The 17,272-nt window shown below is 40.2% G+C and overlaps 1 protein-coding gene across 3 annotated transcripts in view; it reads left to right on the top strand.

The window, feature by feature from the left end:
• LOC139993585 (disintegrin and metalloproteinase domain-containing protein 10) overlaps window positions 1-17,272 on the top strand; it is a 160,922-nt gene that overhangs the window by 22,779 nt on the left and 120,871 nt on the right. For all 3 annotated transcript variants that reach the window (XM_072015458.1, XM_072015457.1, XM_072015456.1), the window contains exon 3: window positions 16,916-17,069. In XM_072015458.1, coding sequence (XP_071871559.1) covers window positions 16,916-17,069 — 154 coding nt within the window. The remainder of the gene's footprint in view (window positions 1-16,915; window positions 17,070-17,272) is intronic.

Genomic DNA, 17,272 nt, shown 5'->3' with positions numbered 1-17,272 from the left:
GGGCTATGAACGTGATTTAATTTAATCAGCACCTAGACACGGAGAAGGAGCTAGAAGGTCGGGGATCTAAGATGGTATGGCTCGGTGAAAGGGCAGAACACGTCACGAAACCCTTCAGGGTTGAAACGCAAGAGGGATGGTAGAGACACATCGCTGTTAGGGCGTCAGCGATAGTTAGTTTCAAGTTGGGTCTCTTTTTGTGTTTCAGATTCTCTACTAAACATTTTTATCATATTTCGCTCTAGTTTCGTTTGTGTTATAGTCAAGAGAATGTCTAATTTCCTAGGATTAGTGGTTTTCTTCCTGCACATTAATAGTAATTGATATGCATCATAAACTCGCGAAGTTTCAGGCTCTACACGGCCAATTAGTACTATTACCATTTCTAACTTGAGAGACGCGTACGTCGCTCCGATATTCTCAGGGTTGTAATTATTCGTGAACATTGCCAATGTTCAAGAAATCAATTAATTAATTATCAGTGAACGCTCAACCATCTTATTATCAGGAATGGAATTTTCACGTGGAAGGGAATTATTCAGAGTTCGATAGAATACGTTTATCGAATGACGTATCGTCAAGATACCTTTCGTTAAGCGAAAGAACCTGTGTACATTACCGTTTTCAATATAAGCTTCTTACAAGCAGGATTCTGAGATGTATTTAATGCGAATTATCTTTGTTTCCGCGTTTCTAAGATATGTTTGCTGCAGTAACAGCCACGTAATTTGCTTTTTCAATGAAAGCAAGCCTTTTAACGCAGTGTTCTGGGATTATCCTGCGCGAGGAGGCTTTCTTCGAGCTCTTGCTTGGAATTTAATTAATGCCGCCTTTATCGCGTGGCATGAAATAAAAACTAGTTTAAAGGCGAATCATAGCGCGATGCAAGCCCTGTATGAGAACCTACAGAGCCTCGATTCGAAATGAAGAAGAAGAACGTTAAGAAGCAAGATCTAAGAGCTTACAGGCCGGAACGAAAATTGTAAGGAAACTTCGTGAACAGTAAGTTTTTGACGAAGGATTCTGGCGAATATTAAGCGAACTATTTTACTAAGATTTTATTTTTCAAGCACAGATATTAGGGACTTTTCTCAAATATCGTAATAAAACGCTTGGAATTTATCAACTTACGTCTTATTCAATTTAAGTTCAATAAAATAGCGAAATGTTGGAAAATATCCAATTTGAATAACTATTTTCACCACTTAAATGTTTGCAAGCGCCGATAAAAGAAAGTACGAGTTAAATATTTCTCTACAAACTAGCTTCAAGAATTTCAGAAAAATCGATGATTAACATTAAAGCTAGGGAACCTTCCTTGTTAGATACGAAATTAAAACGGCTCATAAATTTAGCGAAGCGTCTTGGAGCGGATAAGATTTTGTTTAAACGAACGTTTAACTCGTTTCTTGCTGCATTTCCCATCCTGGTGCATTATTAAATGTCAAAGTAATTTCACAAAGTGATGCAAGCGATGATTCGCTTCTAGCAGTGAAAGGGGAAAAATAGTGCGAGTCTTTGTGAGAATGACTGCAGTTTACCGTAAGCAAAATGGAACGGGAAAAGCTTGGTTGAAGCTTCCTCGACTCGAACGCAAAAGAGATTGCGGATTATCATGACAGATCTTGATGCTCTCGGGGATCAAGGCTCCTCCTATAGCCAACTCCTTTAGATGCCCGGAGACGGTACCAGTGTTTTGCATAAAACTGAAGAAAAAACTGGTAGAAAAATGACGAAAGCACCGATGAGCCGGGTACTAGTTAAATGCACTGGCTAGAGATGCTGGTTAATGAGCCGTTCGATCAATGTTATTAAATAATTGAGAGATACATCATCTCTCCTGTCTACGGAAGATTACTTGCTTACCAGTGTCGTTCATCAACGCCGCGAACAACTACAAGTTCACACAACATTCAACGTTCCCTGTAAAGCGTACAATCGTTTAAATTGCGATAAATTTACTAGAAAAATCGTTGTTTCAGTTCTTTCGCGTGTAACGCATCGTAAGTAGATCGTGACCGCGACTAGTCAGACCGAGTCTAATCAAGGTACGGGCGAATTGTGACTGGATTTTTACCTCGACCGCCAGTTCGATCACTCGACAATGGGTTTAATTATCTTCTTTTTGCTTGAATTACTACACGGTCGTCGGACATTTCCTCAAAAACATCGTCGATTGGCCAATTACAATCACCGGTGAATGGCGGCGCGTTAAAAATCCGATAGAAGGGCGGCCGACACTTTTCCACGCGGACGATCCGATTTAATCGACGCAACGGATGACGGAGGGCTCACTATCCAGCGAGAATTTGCAATTACGTTTCTCTAATTCCTCCCGACGTGGCGACATAGACTGGACACAGGCGTTCCGTTTTTATCGCATGAGCGGCTCCGCTTATTTATCGATAGCTCGTAAAAGAGCGGCCGGCAAACGGCTCATAAACGAGCCTCCAATAAAACTGGCATGCTTTCTCTCTCTCTCTATCTCGTCTCTTCCCCTTTCGTTCATGCTTTCCCAATCCGGCCTCTCGAAGCGGATCGTTAGCCGGAAATTTCGAGGCTCCTCACTCGTAAATTTCGGCCATGAATTTTTACGGCACGGCGAATAGCCGTCACGTTCGATCACCGATCCGTGAGAAGAGACAGACCGTGTCCCTCTGCAAAACGGCGTTTTTAATTGCCCGACACAATTGTAATTCGACGGGTATTAAACAGAAATCACGCGAAAATTTTGCCCAGATTTTACCACAGGTGTTGATTTTTTCCCTTTTCTCGTGTTTAGTGTAGCGCTGTTGATCAGCTTGCAGTTGATTAGTCATTGTCGCTTCTTAACCCTTTGCCTCGTGATTTTTCTAGAAAAATATAAACGATAGTATTTAGTTGAGTAGTGTTTCGACGTTTATATATTTTTTATATTTTTACATATCATGCTCATTCTATGCGTATTTGTACACGTAAATTTTTCATAATTTGATTTACCAATATAACAGCGAAGCATCGATATATTATACACGTGTAATTTATATTTATATACTTTGTCTAAAAAATCGAAGTTAAGGTCGGAATATGAGGCAAACTCTATTAAAAATATAATTTGCAACAAGCATAATCTGTACCAATAATAATCTGAGTGTGATGAGATGTTATAAGACAAGAAGTTAATTAACATGCAACGCATCGAAATTAGAAATCTGACAATCTTGTTACGCGTTGGTTCAGTCGAACCGCTGCGAAGTCACGGACCGTGGTAATTTGGCGCAACAATTAAATACACTGGGCGCCATCGAATGCTAATTAAAATTTGTACGTTGTTATCGGTTTGTCGCGTGGTTGATCGTTAACCAAGGGAGCGCAGGAAAGCGTACGTTTGATGGGCCGCAGAAATTGAACGTTCGTTCCCTTGCAAATTCATTGCCCGCTTTATTTTATTACGCAGTATGGCGTTCGGAAAACAGCCGCAAGATTGATGGTGTCCCGTATTCCTGTCAAACGCAAAATACGCCAAATATAGTTACTCGATACTCGTTATAAATATATATTAAACTGACTTTTGATGCATCATTTTTCACTTATTGGTAAGCCATACAAATGTGAGTTCACTTGTATGACCGACAAATTGAATAAAATTAATATCTCGCTCGTTTTTCATTTTATCAAAAAAACAATACGCACGGATTTTCCACGTATTTTGTTCATTATTCGTTTATTATGAAGCATGCAGGAATTCTATTGCTTTACGCGAAAAAGAGTTTTTCCCTTCTTCCTTCTTTCAACACTAGTGATCCATTTCAATGATGGATCAGTCACAAAAGAATGCCCTCCATCATCGTTGAAAGTAGTACAATGATGTCTAAAGGTCGTAAGGGAAATATCCCAGTCAAATACAGCCCTCAGCTCGAAGACTTAAACGGTTTAACCTTATCTATTCTGAAAAGCAATTTTGTAATAACAGGGAAACCCTGACAACATGCATCATAGTAGAAGGTAACCACATCGCAAGTAGAATAGGTTGACCATACATCAGACGAGGTACATGCGTTTTATTAAAGCCATATCTTTCGCGAATATTTAAAGATACTTACACTGCTGTCCATACGTATTTCGACGCAATTCGATCACAGGTTCGTATTTTTGTTATATTTCGAAAGTTAACACAAACACTCTGTTACATTTGAATCGAAATAAAGAACATACCCGCGTCATTCCAGTCCCATGTTTCTCTGTAACGAATAGTTGAAACTTCTTAAAATCTGAATGCTATAATACTAATCGAATATTGAAATATTAATCGCATACTTATGCATGTAATGATCATTAAGGAATTGGTAAAAGGTGGAGCTGATCAGTTTGGTTTCTGGAAAACTCAATTTCGAAGTGTTCAAATGCTTAGAGATGGTAATGCACATTGTAAGACATACAATGTACTCTCTGGAAGTAGTAATCGCCTGGTTTAATCCACCTTCCGCGAAGAAAAAGTGGTTCGAAATGCGTTAGCGTTCCTGCTATCGGTATTTACCTCCGTATCCAATTTGAGTCTGCTAATTCGACTCGGAAACCGGATACTCTCTCGCTTTTAAATGGATCTAATCTAACCATCCCCTCTTCCGCCAGCTACCCCTCTGAACGAGCGATCGTTTTTTGTTCCGCTCGAGCGGGGGTATAGCAGGCTGCGCGCGTGGACCGTCCGGATTTCCAAACGTCGTAGTCAGAGTAGGAAACTTTACGGAAATGGAAAAAGTCTTGGAAGAAGATTCCTTCTCGTCCTTCGTTGGTCACACAGAGGTCGGGATACGGAGGAGGTTATTCTTGCTTCTCTCCAACGGGCCAGCAAAAAGTCGATACGCCACTGCGGCGAATTTTCAACGTTGAACCGACTCTCGCCGGAGAGGTCAGGTGGGATTCACGCTGGACGCTTCACGCGAAGATCGAACTTTTTATCAGCGACTCTTCTCGAAATTATATTTCAGAGTTCAGGGCACAGAGTGGACTAATGTCGTCCGATTTACTTTCACGAGAAAGATAAATGGAGAGATATTTTAGGCCAGATATGTGGCTTTTGGAAGAAATATTCAAGTATGACAAATAAATACGGTTAAACCCTTTCCGCGAACTTGGACGTATTAGCGAAATGTGCGGTTGGAAAGTAGGGCATGCTATTCCAGATTTATTTAATTTAGTAACCTCGCAAGACAAAGTGCTGTCCTTCGCAAATAGGAACTTAAGCTGAATAACGTGAGCTCTTCGTACATATTTGGACAAGAATTAGGTAGAGACCCAGGACTGACACTTTTTACCTTGAAACTAGCATGCTTGCAGCAAATATCCAGGATTAACAACGGATTGCATTCTTCCTTCGTACAGTTTTTCACGATATTCCAAGATAATATAACTATTTTACGGTGTAACACGGAACAAATTTGGATAAATAATCAAATGTAGAATTATTTTCGTATTATGAATGATATGGTGCTTAGTTCCTACAAAGAGTTTAAAGCTTGCGCTTCGTCATAAATATCAGAACGCTTACAGGAACTAAGATAAATCCCAAAAATCCTGGAAAACATTAATTCTAAATTCTGCGTTATTTTACTATACCGTTGGAGTTCTACAGAAGTTAAGTAAATTTCTCGCTTCAACCATATTATAAACGACGAATTCAAGGGGGAAGTTAGACGTTTAACAAAACGATTTTGCTTATTTCCGATTCGACCTCGGTATACCTTCTTTCCAAAAGATAGAAGAATTTTCAACGTTTTCAAGGGGTAAATACGTGACCAGCGAACAGTAAAAGAACAGAGGGAGAAAGGGAGCCAGCCCGATAGACAGGACGATTGTGGCGTAACGCAGTAGTTATCTCGCGTTTTTTCCGTCGTCAAGGGCTCTCCGCCTGCCTCCGGCTTCTCCCCTCATCATCATCCCTTTCCACTCTCGTTCGTAACTCGTCGAGAAGTGCGGATAAAGGGATGAATCGACGGTAGAATAGTAAGGGTGAGAGGGATTAGAGTATCGGAGGGAAACGACCAAAGGGATACGGAAAAACCGGTCGCTGGGATTATTGAAACTTTTGGAAGGAGGGTGAAGGAACTCGGTGTGTAAATTGGTAACGATTTCTTGCCGACTTCGAATAATCTCACGAAGGAAGAAGAACGTGGAAGTAGAGGGACGAAATATGAACCTCCGAGGAGACGAAGAATTAAAACGCGGGGGAAAGCAGCAGATGGAAACAGGTTAGTGGGGAAAATTAGGAAGTGCAAGGTAAAAAAGCGAGGGAGAAATAAAAAGAGTACGAAGTCGAAAGAGGCGGTGATATTGTGACAAAGAAGATTCTGTAAAAGGAGAAAGAGGAAATCAGGTAGCGTGTAAAGGGAGAAGAAGAAAAGGAAGGGGAAAATATAGGTATACCGAGAAGGGAAGAACGAGTACGTAGTGGATGGACGAGCCGAAGAATAATGAAAAGAGACAGAGAGGGACAAAGAGTAGGGCATAATAGATGGAGAGAATAAGAGAAAATCAACGCGTCCTGCAAACATCGACGCCGAAAAGAGCGCCAGGATGGTTTGGAACGTATGTAATTGCAGCGAGAAAGTGACCTACCGAATCGGGGACACGGTACGTGACACACGAAAAATTGGATAATGCGAATTGGCGGTAACAACCGGCTACCGTGGGAGGAGTAACCGGAGTAGGGAGTAGGAGGTGGGCGGTTCCCGAATAAAATTGCGGACAACGATGTGTACGTGTCGAGGATGGGGCCGGGAATGGAACGTGGAACGACGAAAATGGCAGGCCGATTGCGTTGTAACTGGCACAGGAAAAATGCCGCTGTTAATGTATATCATTGCTGACGCGGCGAGGTATTATTTTTCGAAATATTTCGCCCCCGCATCTGCGACCTCCGATCGTACATTTTGCAAGTGACACCTCCGTCATGGACAAGTGCACCGGGAAAATTGATAATTCATCTTCTTTCGGACGAAACATTGTACTACTTCTGCCTTTTTTCTTTTTTTCTGATTTTTTGTTTTTTTAAATTCATTGCTCTATGTTGGAACGAATATTTCATATATACAGAGCGTTAAAAAAGAGAGTCCACGACTTTATATAAGGTTATATTACTCATTCAGAGAAGTAACAAATGTTTAATCGATAGAAGTCTGAAAGGTAATACTTCTGATATAAACTCAACTATTCTTAATTATGATATCGTGGATTCACCATCGTGAGATGCTTCTTTGTTTCTAGACACAGACCAACCCATTTTCGGTTAATAAACTGAAACAGGTCGTACCGTAATTTTTTCAAGACGACGCCTGTCACACGAAATCGAATTACTTTCACTAATCGCGTCGAGTTTCACGGAATATAATTCGATCGGTTGAGAATCTCTGGCTGAGATCTTAACGCAGATTTCCTTGCGGTAATTTCGCCCCAGCAGCCGGCGTTGCGAAATTCCCTTGCAATTCGTTAATGTTCTTCCGAAGAAAAAGCAGCGAGTCGATAATCCCAGCAAGTTTCTCAGTTTGCGGAGAAACATTTACCTGTGAAACTGTTGTGCCTGTGTGCACAGATTATTCCAAGGCACTCTCTCGCGCGCGGTTACGTACGAACTGGGTAATTATGGAAAGTTACTGCTCTTTGATCGAAGTAAATCCGTATATTTTATTGACAAAGTCTGGCTACTAACTTTTCCATTAGGAGACACTAAGGATTTCCCTACAGGCGAATAAATCCGCGGAGTGGTTCTAGATGTTGCTTCAAAGGAGGGCAGTGTTAAAAATTGCGCTTAATAATGCATGCCTTTTGGTTAAAGGGAAGTTAAGGGAGGAAAATATCTGTATTTCCCAAAGCAAGTTAATATTTTGGGAAAAAGTATCGATTTATTCGTTAACGAAGGGATACACTGACTGGCGAAAGTATTTGAATATTTGCCATAGTAAAGTTTTACGTCCGTGGTAAAACATTGTGGAACTTCATTAGGACTGTTCTAAAACACGAGTCCCATGAATATATTGGTAAAATTTGTAATCAGTTCGAAAATATATGTATATAGAAATTACAAGATATTTACTGGAAACATATATTTAGTAAAGCAGCGGTGATGAAATTTCAAAATGTTTCGTAGAACACACATAATATATTCGTAAAAGGTGGTTTCAAATGTTCGAATACTCTACTGAGTATGTCTGTGTACCTTGAATTGTCGAAAAATGGAAAAACAAATACGGTGGATACTCGGTTACTTAGAAGACACTGATTTTCTGTTCGGTGAAAATCTGTCTGAAGTAAACGCGATATTAACCAGCGAAATTTATTTAACGTTTCCTATATCGATATTTTATCTCGGAGATACGGACGATTCGGAACTTCGATTAAACTTTAATTGCTTCGCATCACCGGAAGCGAACCGCGTTGAAAATGACATTTTCACCGTATCACTTTTATTCGCCGTGATAAATAGCGCTTTTATAGCCTCTCACTTCGTTTATCGTGCTCGTTTCATTTAATGTTACGTAAAATGCCGCTTTCGTACGTAGCTGTTTCTGTAATATTTGATAAAACTTTCGAAAACCGCATCTCGCGGTACATTTCAAACGTGAAACACGTCTACTGAACTTACAGTTACAACTCTATTTAAATCGTAAGTAAATTTAACGTCGATTCTTCGTCGGCACGCTCGTTTAAAAACGGTGACATCGATCGGTCGATTTCGATAATTGATTCGCGTTCATCAGCAGACGCTTAAAGGGAATCGAAAACAAGGGGCGAGGTTTTAATTACGTAGTTAAAATTTTACACGGAACTCGTAACGAGTGCGTGTGGCGCATATAAAAATGGGGGAAACTCCAAACATGGATGTTCGTTTTCATGTAGCAAGCATACCTCCAATATACACAGAGCTAACTCCACTGTGGCTGACCTTTAACGAGTTATTCTACTGCGCGCGATTCAAGTCGCGTTTCATCGTGAACGCTCGGCTGCGATGCAATCCGATGGTCGAAATTATAAAATTGAAACAATCAATTTATCGATGCCTCGATTGCTTTTCAGTTTACGTCCGTCAGATAGAAAAGACGTGCCCTCCCAGTCCCGTCTCGTAAAACGAATTTCATTACATTCGCAATTTATCAATTTTCCTCCTTTCTTTCGGATGTTCAACGAGACGTTTCACGACGAGATCCATATTTCTTTGATATTCCGACTAAAAGAACGGTTGCTTTTATTAAGTTTCCAAGTACCACAAATTGATTTTGTACGCGTGTTTTAACTCGTGAGTGTAAGCGTTAATAAATAAGCGGTACCAGCGTAGATCATATAAACTCGTTGACAAAGTGTTTCGTGAGAACTCGACTGCATATCTCGACCAAGAATTTGTTGCGTACTTTAATATGCCGTAAATTAGGGGATACGCGTATCAGACAGAAATACCCGCGCTGCTAAATTAAATACAACACACGCAACGCTGTGAAAGGTCGAAGGCGAACCTGTCTTAATTGTTTTAGCAAACTCCATCGAGAAACGAGTGTGGAAATAACAGGATAGAAAATAAGCGTTAGCATGCAAAACTGTAATGTGAGGAAAAAATGCAATTTATATGAAAAACTGAATTAAGCTACTGTCAAAGGTAAAAGTCGACCTTTAGCGAAACGTTGCTAGCTCGTGTCGATGTTCTCGCTCGTGAGAGTTTATACAATAATTCGTTGATTCCCTCAAAGTAAGCACGAAACGTAACGGAATGTCTGTAATATAATGCAAGAACGATAGAACCGATCAAGGGGCTCGCAGTTCCACGAGAATTTCATCGAAGCTACATTGCCTTCGGCGTCATTTCCACATCGAAGAACCAACGAATATTCTCCTACATAGCGTAGTTTCGAAAAGTCCACGGGCTATTGTCGTTAGAAGAAACGACAACGAAGACGCCGTTCACGCCAAATTGAAAATTAATTGCAAGAAACTTTGCTAGAATTTTAACAGATGACGACGTGCAGAGTTTTAATCTGTGAGAGACCAACGTTTCGTTAACGCAGCATTTCATTTGTAACTTCTTTTCAGTCAATTCACGTTATTCGATCCTATAGAATTCGTGACGTGATTATGAAAAGGAATTTCAAACATTTATTCCAGGAATATTACTTTCATTACTATTTCTTCTTCAATTTAGATACGGTAATTTTATGAAATTTCAAGAAATTTGAGTATTCTCTAGCGTCGCGATGAACTATTTTTTTTTGTTAAATTATAGAACTTCGACATGATCAAAATTATGACTTTTTCCTCAGTCGGAGTACCGTTCTTAAACACTGAGCGACGTTGGCATACAAGAAGTTCATTACGTGTTCCTAACAATTTCGCAACGTTATCCTCGCACGTCTTTCGTATCCTTCCGTTATATTTAATTCGCTGCCACCTTTCTCGAGGTAGATCTCGCGTATTGTTCGTGAGAAACGCCGAGAAAGCCCGATTCCGTGGTACAAGCAACATTGGGGAAAACGCTGGTATAGTCTTCGAAATGAATGGTGGGGATGAAAGGAAACGTAGTCAGCACGGTTGTAAATTCACCTTGCACAGGGATTACAAGACTCTGTGAATGGAGTAGTTTCCATGATTATTTAATTCATCACCGGACCGGCCTTTGTGAGCAATTTTTTAAACTCGACTTCATTTTTTCCAAGAAAATTGCCACAGAATTTATTATCCAAGGTAGATCGCTGTATTTTTAATCATCTGACAATTTATCCTTTATTAGTTGGAAAGAATTTTATAAAAATGCCTATGTACATTTTCATATCTTGTTTGTGGTATCGTAATTCTGAGATATTAATTAAAGTACGAGACTGTGCATCACAATTAAAGTTTTATTGTCAATCATATTTTCAATAAAGCTGTTTTGTGCTCACGTAGAAATGTTTTAATAGATAAAACGATAATTTCCGCTTAGAAGTCGTCGACCATTTCTCATCAAAATAAACATTGTTCCTAATTGTCGATAGCATCTTTTTTATTTGTATGAGTTTCGTCTCAATTATAACACCTAACAAACTATTATTAAATAATTCGTTAATAATTTTCCATATCTTTTATGAAACGTCGTCATTTCAATTTCCAATAGCTTTTTTACAAGAATGATTTATGTACTCGTCTTTTATCAAGGTAACATCAAAGAATCTAAGTGAACTCGATTCGAGTTAAGTTGATGGATCATGGATAAGAATTGAAGGAATAAGCAGAAAGCACGTTGCGATCGAATCCTATGGATCTCACTGGATAATACCTTCAAAGAAACGATTTACACAGTCCGGACGCGGGCTATTTCCTTTACAAATAAATGATCAGTCTATTCCACGTAGTTTGTTTCAAGCCCGTGTCGGTTCGTATCTGCGTTAAATATTTTATCGGTCTCCGAAGTTTTAACCAATGGTTCGCACGCATAGAATGCTCATGCTCGTCTGCTCGTTCAAAGTATAGGGGAAAAAACGTGAACAAAAGACAGCTCGAACGCTTGTTATCCATTTAGCACAGTGTTAATCCTAAATCGATGAAACACGCGATGGGAAATCAAGATTCCATTTCTCTTCGACTCTCTTTTAGCCATAGCTGTTCGTTTATTCTCTTTTCATCTATCAACACGATGGAAAGGTGTTTAGTCGTGACGCGATCCTATCTACAGGTAACCAACAAATCCATTGGGGGATATTAAAAAGATCTTCGTGTTGAAACCCAGACGAGAAACTTCAAAGATAATTGCACAGATCCTGATCATTTAAACAAAATTTTAAACCATATTCGAGTATTTCACTTTTCTAGTTATAGTATATCATATACACAGATGATCATACACAAAATATACATTACTCGGACCAATAGAGGATTAACATTTTTTATTTGGTCAGCCAACAGTGGCGCGCTGATAAAGAAATGAATTTTGAAATTTTGGAAAAGGTACACGTGACGAAACGAATAGAAATTTATGAAACGGGTAGAATTCCACTCTTCGTCGATTAAAATCAAATTGGAGGAATTCGGATCAGCGTTGACAACCCCGGTAAGAAGTTGGAAAACTGCCCCGCCACTGGTGCTGCCGCGGTTGTGGATATATCGTTGCCATGTTCAAGTTTCGATTGCAGTTAGTAGGTGGAGAGCAACTCGTGCGCCCGCGCCTTGGAGAAAATTGCACGCGGAATTCGTCTTAGTTTCCATACACGAATTTCCTTTCCTATTTGTCACAAGCGTAGGCGAGGCTACTTATTTGTACACGTCCGCGTGGCAATGCGCCACGATAGAACGCAACTGCGCCTCGAATCTAGTAGTCCAGAGGAATGATCGATTCACTTAGGGGGTCAGCTTGCTTCGACGAGACATTAGTCGTCGTGCTGCGTTTCTAACTCACCCCTACATACACGTACATCATTCATGGATACACACACAAACGTTTGCTGGAACCTGATGTTGCGACTATTCTGTTACACGGGACCAGAGGACGTTGGCAAACGTCTCTGCAGAACGTTCCGCTGTTTGGCGAAATCGACTGGTGGCGAGATTCGATATTACTCCGTCAGAAAAGTAATTTACGGCGTCGTTCGGATTTCATCTGCACGGTCTTCGAAATCGAACGATTCATAAAGCGAGATAAAGGCCGCTCGCTGTTTTTTCTCCATACATACAGATTTTTTCTCTTGTCAAAACACACAGAAAGGGGGCAACGGTTGTCAGGTTTCCGTTTTATCAAATCCTCCGCTCTCTCTTTCTCCCCCCTTCTACCGAGTTTCGCTGCTTCACAGCGCTGGCAGACGGAGCCAACTCTGGTAGCGATGTAATTGAGTTTGAAGCGAAAGAGGATGGAACTTTGAGACAGTTTCGGCTGGTAAGACAAAGAGGCAAGTTTAAAGCTTCTGTTAAAAGCAGTTTACACGTCGGCCGGCCGACCTGTTAAATAGCCTGGTCTCTTGTCCCTTCCAAGATTTTACTCCCCTTTGAGCGGTAACGTCGCCATTAAATTTGTAACACCTTAAGAAAAGAATTGTTCTGAGATATTGTTGCGTATCCGTATGGGTGAGTCTTTCATAAAATACAATATAATTTCCTCATGAAATTACTACGATGTTGGTGTTATTTCTATCTATCATATTTGTTAAGATTATTGGATGTATGTGAATACAAAGGAACGCGTGGATAAATTGTAAGGTAGAAAAAAAAATATATATTGTATATTAAGGTGTATTTACAAAGTTGGGAATACAATATGAGCTGGTCCAGATCCGTACGCTATCAGCGTTACCCTATGACTGAAAAACCCTGAAGCCAACGTTGCATGTGTACCGTTTAGGGTTCGCCTTCGACGCAGTCTTTTGTCTATGCGCTGTCGATGGCTTCAGTGCTTAAGAGAACTAAAGAAAAGATGTAGAGTTTTCTTAGAAGTGGCGACCACTTCAACAATATTTAATCGTAATCAATAGCTCCAACACCAGGTGTATTGTTTGAAGCGTTGAGGATTTCTGATAATTCGTATCTTCCTTTTCATTGCATTTTCAACGTATTTTTCCGAGATAGAAAATTCAATCTCTCAACCCTCTGGAAAACTCGCAGATTTTGGTTAATCGCGGTAACCACTCTGCTCTTGGATACATTCGTACCAGTGAATAATTTCGTATTAAACCATTTTAACGCCGCAATTGGCAACAAATCACATCTCTTAGCGTTTCGTTGAGCTCGTTCGAAATTCTCACTGCGACAACGATTTCTCGGCGGAAGTTTCGACGAGAACCAGCGCGCAGATAACCGGTCGGACGCGTCACTCAATGGTGCGTGCGATATCCGGCGGAAATGCCGGATAAATCTGTCGGCAAGAGAGTGGCCGGAGTGATGGCGGCCGAACGATATCGGCGCGTACACGCGCCACCGAAATTTAGCATATCTATTCCACGCTCGGACGTGAAGTGCCTATCGAGGTCATTTTTTCGAACTTCGTTTCCGATCGGCTGTCATAATTGCATCGCGCCGATTGACGCAGATTCGAACATTGCCCCGAATATCGCGATGCTTCGAAGCCGCTCGAGCGTCATTAATGGGATTTCAACGGGGCTGCACAGACCCGTACGCGATTTCAGGACAATAACGGTTACGGTTACGATAATGGGTAGCGATAACGACGACAGAAATAGCGACAGCTCTATTTTTGTCGAGCTCGCGACGCAATATCGCTCTAATCGCGTCAATATCGCGCAACTTGGGGACGATGAACGATGTATCCGAGTCAGCACTGTAACTAGATTAGGTTCAAATCTGAGAACGTCTAATTCAATATTTTGTTTCATCTTAAAGACAAATTTTATTATTATTTGACGTTTCGTGGCGAACGAGGTACTAATTGGTAAAAAGATTAATGAATGGTGTTTGTTACTATACGATATTTAGGGACAATTTACAACAGTCAGCACCGTAATTCAATAAATGTAATTCAAATCAAATATTTATATTATCTAATAAAAAACAGCCAATTTTATAAGTTCTAGTTTATATTCAAATTTTAATATTGTTTGATGTTTCAGACTGAGTGGAGATTGACAGCAAGAGCTGAATTTTATTGATATGTGACACTTATAGCTAATCTATGAGAATGCAATTAGATCATTGAAACTATTTTTGTTACAAATCTGAAACTATCTAATTAAACATTTTATTTTATACAATCGTTTAATTTTATATATTTTATATCGATGCTACTCGATGGTTATCGGTAGAAAAACATTTAACAAATTCGGCTGTTTGATAACAGTTAAAAAGTTCGCTGTACAATGTGAAACACGACAAATGTTATTGTTATCGCGGTGTTTTGAAGCGAACGAAATACAAATTGGTAGCAAAAGCTAAACTTTGAAGTGGTGCTCGTTGAGCCTGGAAGGTGCCAGCAAACAGCTGCAATCGAGGTTGATCTACGTAGCACAGAAGCGTAATTTCGAACGCGTTCGACGAGCTTTGGAAAAAGAAACGTGTCGCCCGTAAGTTACAGCTGACTCTCGAGACCGATCGAACTCGTTTCAAGAGCGAAAAGCATCGGTAGGAATGAAATTTGTGCTTGGTCCCGTCGTAACGGCAAATATTTAAAGATTAAAAGGTCGGCGAGCATTTATTGTCGGGGGTGTAAAGTGACCCGATGCAAGTGACGGCGAGCAATTACCGGCGTCAAATGTTTGCGCGGGTAGATAGTTTAATAACGACGCAGTCACTTTATAATGCACAGCTAATGAAAATATTCTTCGGTCCTTTGTTCTCCAGTCTACGCAAGATTAATTCAAAAGTTTCGCGACTGGAGAAATTTCTTCTCTACTGTCACGCGGGAAAATTCCTTAGCTTGGAGTACGTCGTTCCTTTTTTATTTAGTTTGAAATTTTAATACAAGATAGCGAGGCACGGTATTAAGATTTCAGTTACTATGCTTTATAGCAACGTGTATGATAAATTATATTCTAAATTTCTTAGGTAGTAGTATCTCTCTTTTTTAGTCGTTTTTTTAAGTATTTCATCTTAAATTGAGAAAATTAGTAATCGAGTCCTTAGTTATATGTTCATAACATTTAGCTCCAATTCAAGGTGGCGAGAGTAATAACCGAGACTTCAATCACCGTGCATTTTGCGACTGTGTATGGTAAACTAAACTATATACTTGTTAACAAGCTGCAACTTCCAACACATGGGGCGGGAAATTATCTAAGCTACGTCTAGTAGTCTAATATCGATTCGCCATGGTTTCCGAAAATTAATAATTGCCATCTATCGACAAGTATGCGGCAGCAACAGCTGCTGAGGCTAATATCGAATTAGCAAGGAACCTTGAATGGAATGGAGGAACAAGAATTTTCGATGGTACTCGATGTAGATGGAATATTCGCGGAAGGTCGTCCATGTTCCATCGACCACAGGTGGCAACTTAATTTATCAGAAGATAGGCGACATCGTGGAATTTCTTTGTTCTTGATGACGAATCGCGAGAATTGATCGCCGTGCCTCGAAGAAATAAGTCAGCAGGTTTCGTCTCAGACCACCTCACGGCATTATGAAAGCAGAACGATAATATCTTCGGGGGTTGTAAGCTCGAGGGGTTGGAATCGTTACGGCGTTGCGTGCGGTAAATAGATAAATGTCGACTTGAAGTGCATGAAACGGCACGGCGAAGATAGGGCGCGCCGAATCGAGAAAATGTATTACCACGGAAATAATTTGCATTTAGATCCCTCGATATTTCAAACCGGAGACCCGTGTCCCACTGAGTTTTGCAACTCTTGTGAAAATTCCATGCTTCAACGTTACCGCGAATTATTTTCTACTGGCGATAGAGAAAGTATTCTATAGTTGATTTGGAACTGAGAAATTTTGTTTGTTTCTTATGGCATGTCAGGATCGTTGATTCATGAGCAATAGCTTTAATTCTACTGCTTGATCTTTCAATTTTTTATGTATCAATCTTTAGTTTCAATAGAAGAAAGGATTTTTAATGGTTTAAAAAATCATTACGAGGAGAATTAGATTAATGGTAGGTTTAGAATTTCTTCTTGTATCTTGATAGCTATTAACATATCATAAATCCACAAAATCTAGAGCGAGCAACAAATACCGTTGCCTTGTGTTTTGCCTAATGCGGGTGACGTGTGAATCGTTTCAGTATTTTGAAGGTGGTCAGTTATTTGTGATGTGCAAGAACAAACTCATACAGACCGATCAAATAGTATCCTTTCTACGTCCCAATTAATTCACACGAAATTAAGTCAATCATTTCGTACGAACTTAATGAAAAGGCCGTGAAAATCTTGAAAAAATTATGCCGAGAGCTCATGACAAAATTAACGATATACTTTTGAATGTTTAACAATTTAGTCAAAGATGAAGAATTTAATGCGAAACATTTCTCTCGTGTTTTCAGCGATCATTCCTGGATCGTACATCAGACACTATAGCGCCGTTTGGTACGACACGGCTGCTCTAAGGGAACATCGCAGTAGAAGTCGTCGTGACACTTCAGCTTCCGGGCATCCGGGAGACGCGACGCTGAACCTACGTCTTCACGCTCTCGACAGGTTCGTAAAACCACGTACCACTTTTGCTCTGAGTACATATGCAGCAAGAAAAAGAAATCTGCCAGTAATGGTAACGCGGTCAACAGGGGAATGAGAAATAGGTGGGAGGGAAAGCTTTATCGAGGAAAATTCCAGTTTCTCGCTGCCGTCAAAGGCGGAATAATCTATGGATGAACGGCCGTTTTACCGGCACGTGGTAACAG

Source organism: Bombus fervidus, chromosome 13, assembly GCF_041682495.2.
Source record: "Bombus fervidus isolate BK054 chromosome 13, iyBomFerv1, whole genome shotgun sequence".
NCBI lineage: Eukaryota > Metazoa > Arthropoda > Insecta > Hymenoptera > Apidae > Bombus > Bombus fervidus.
The sequence above is the reverse complement of the archived record's forward strand: the minus strand, read 5'-3'. Positions and strand labels throughout refer to the sequence as shown.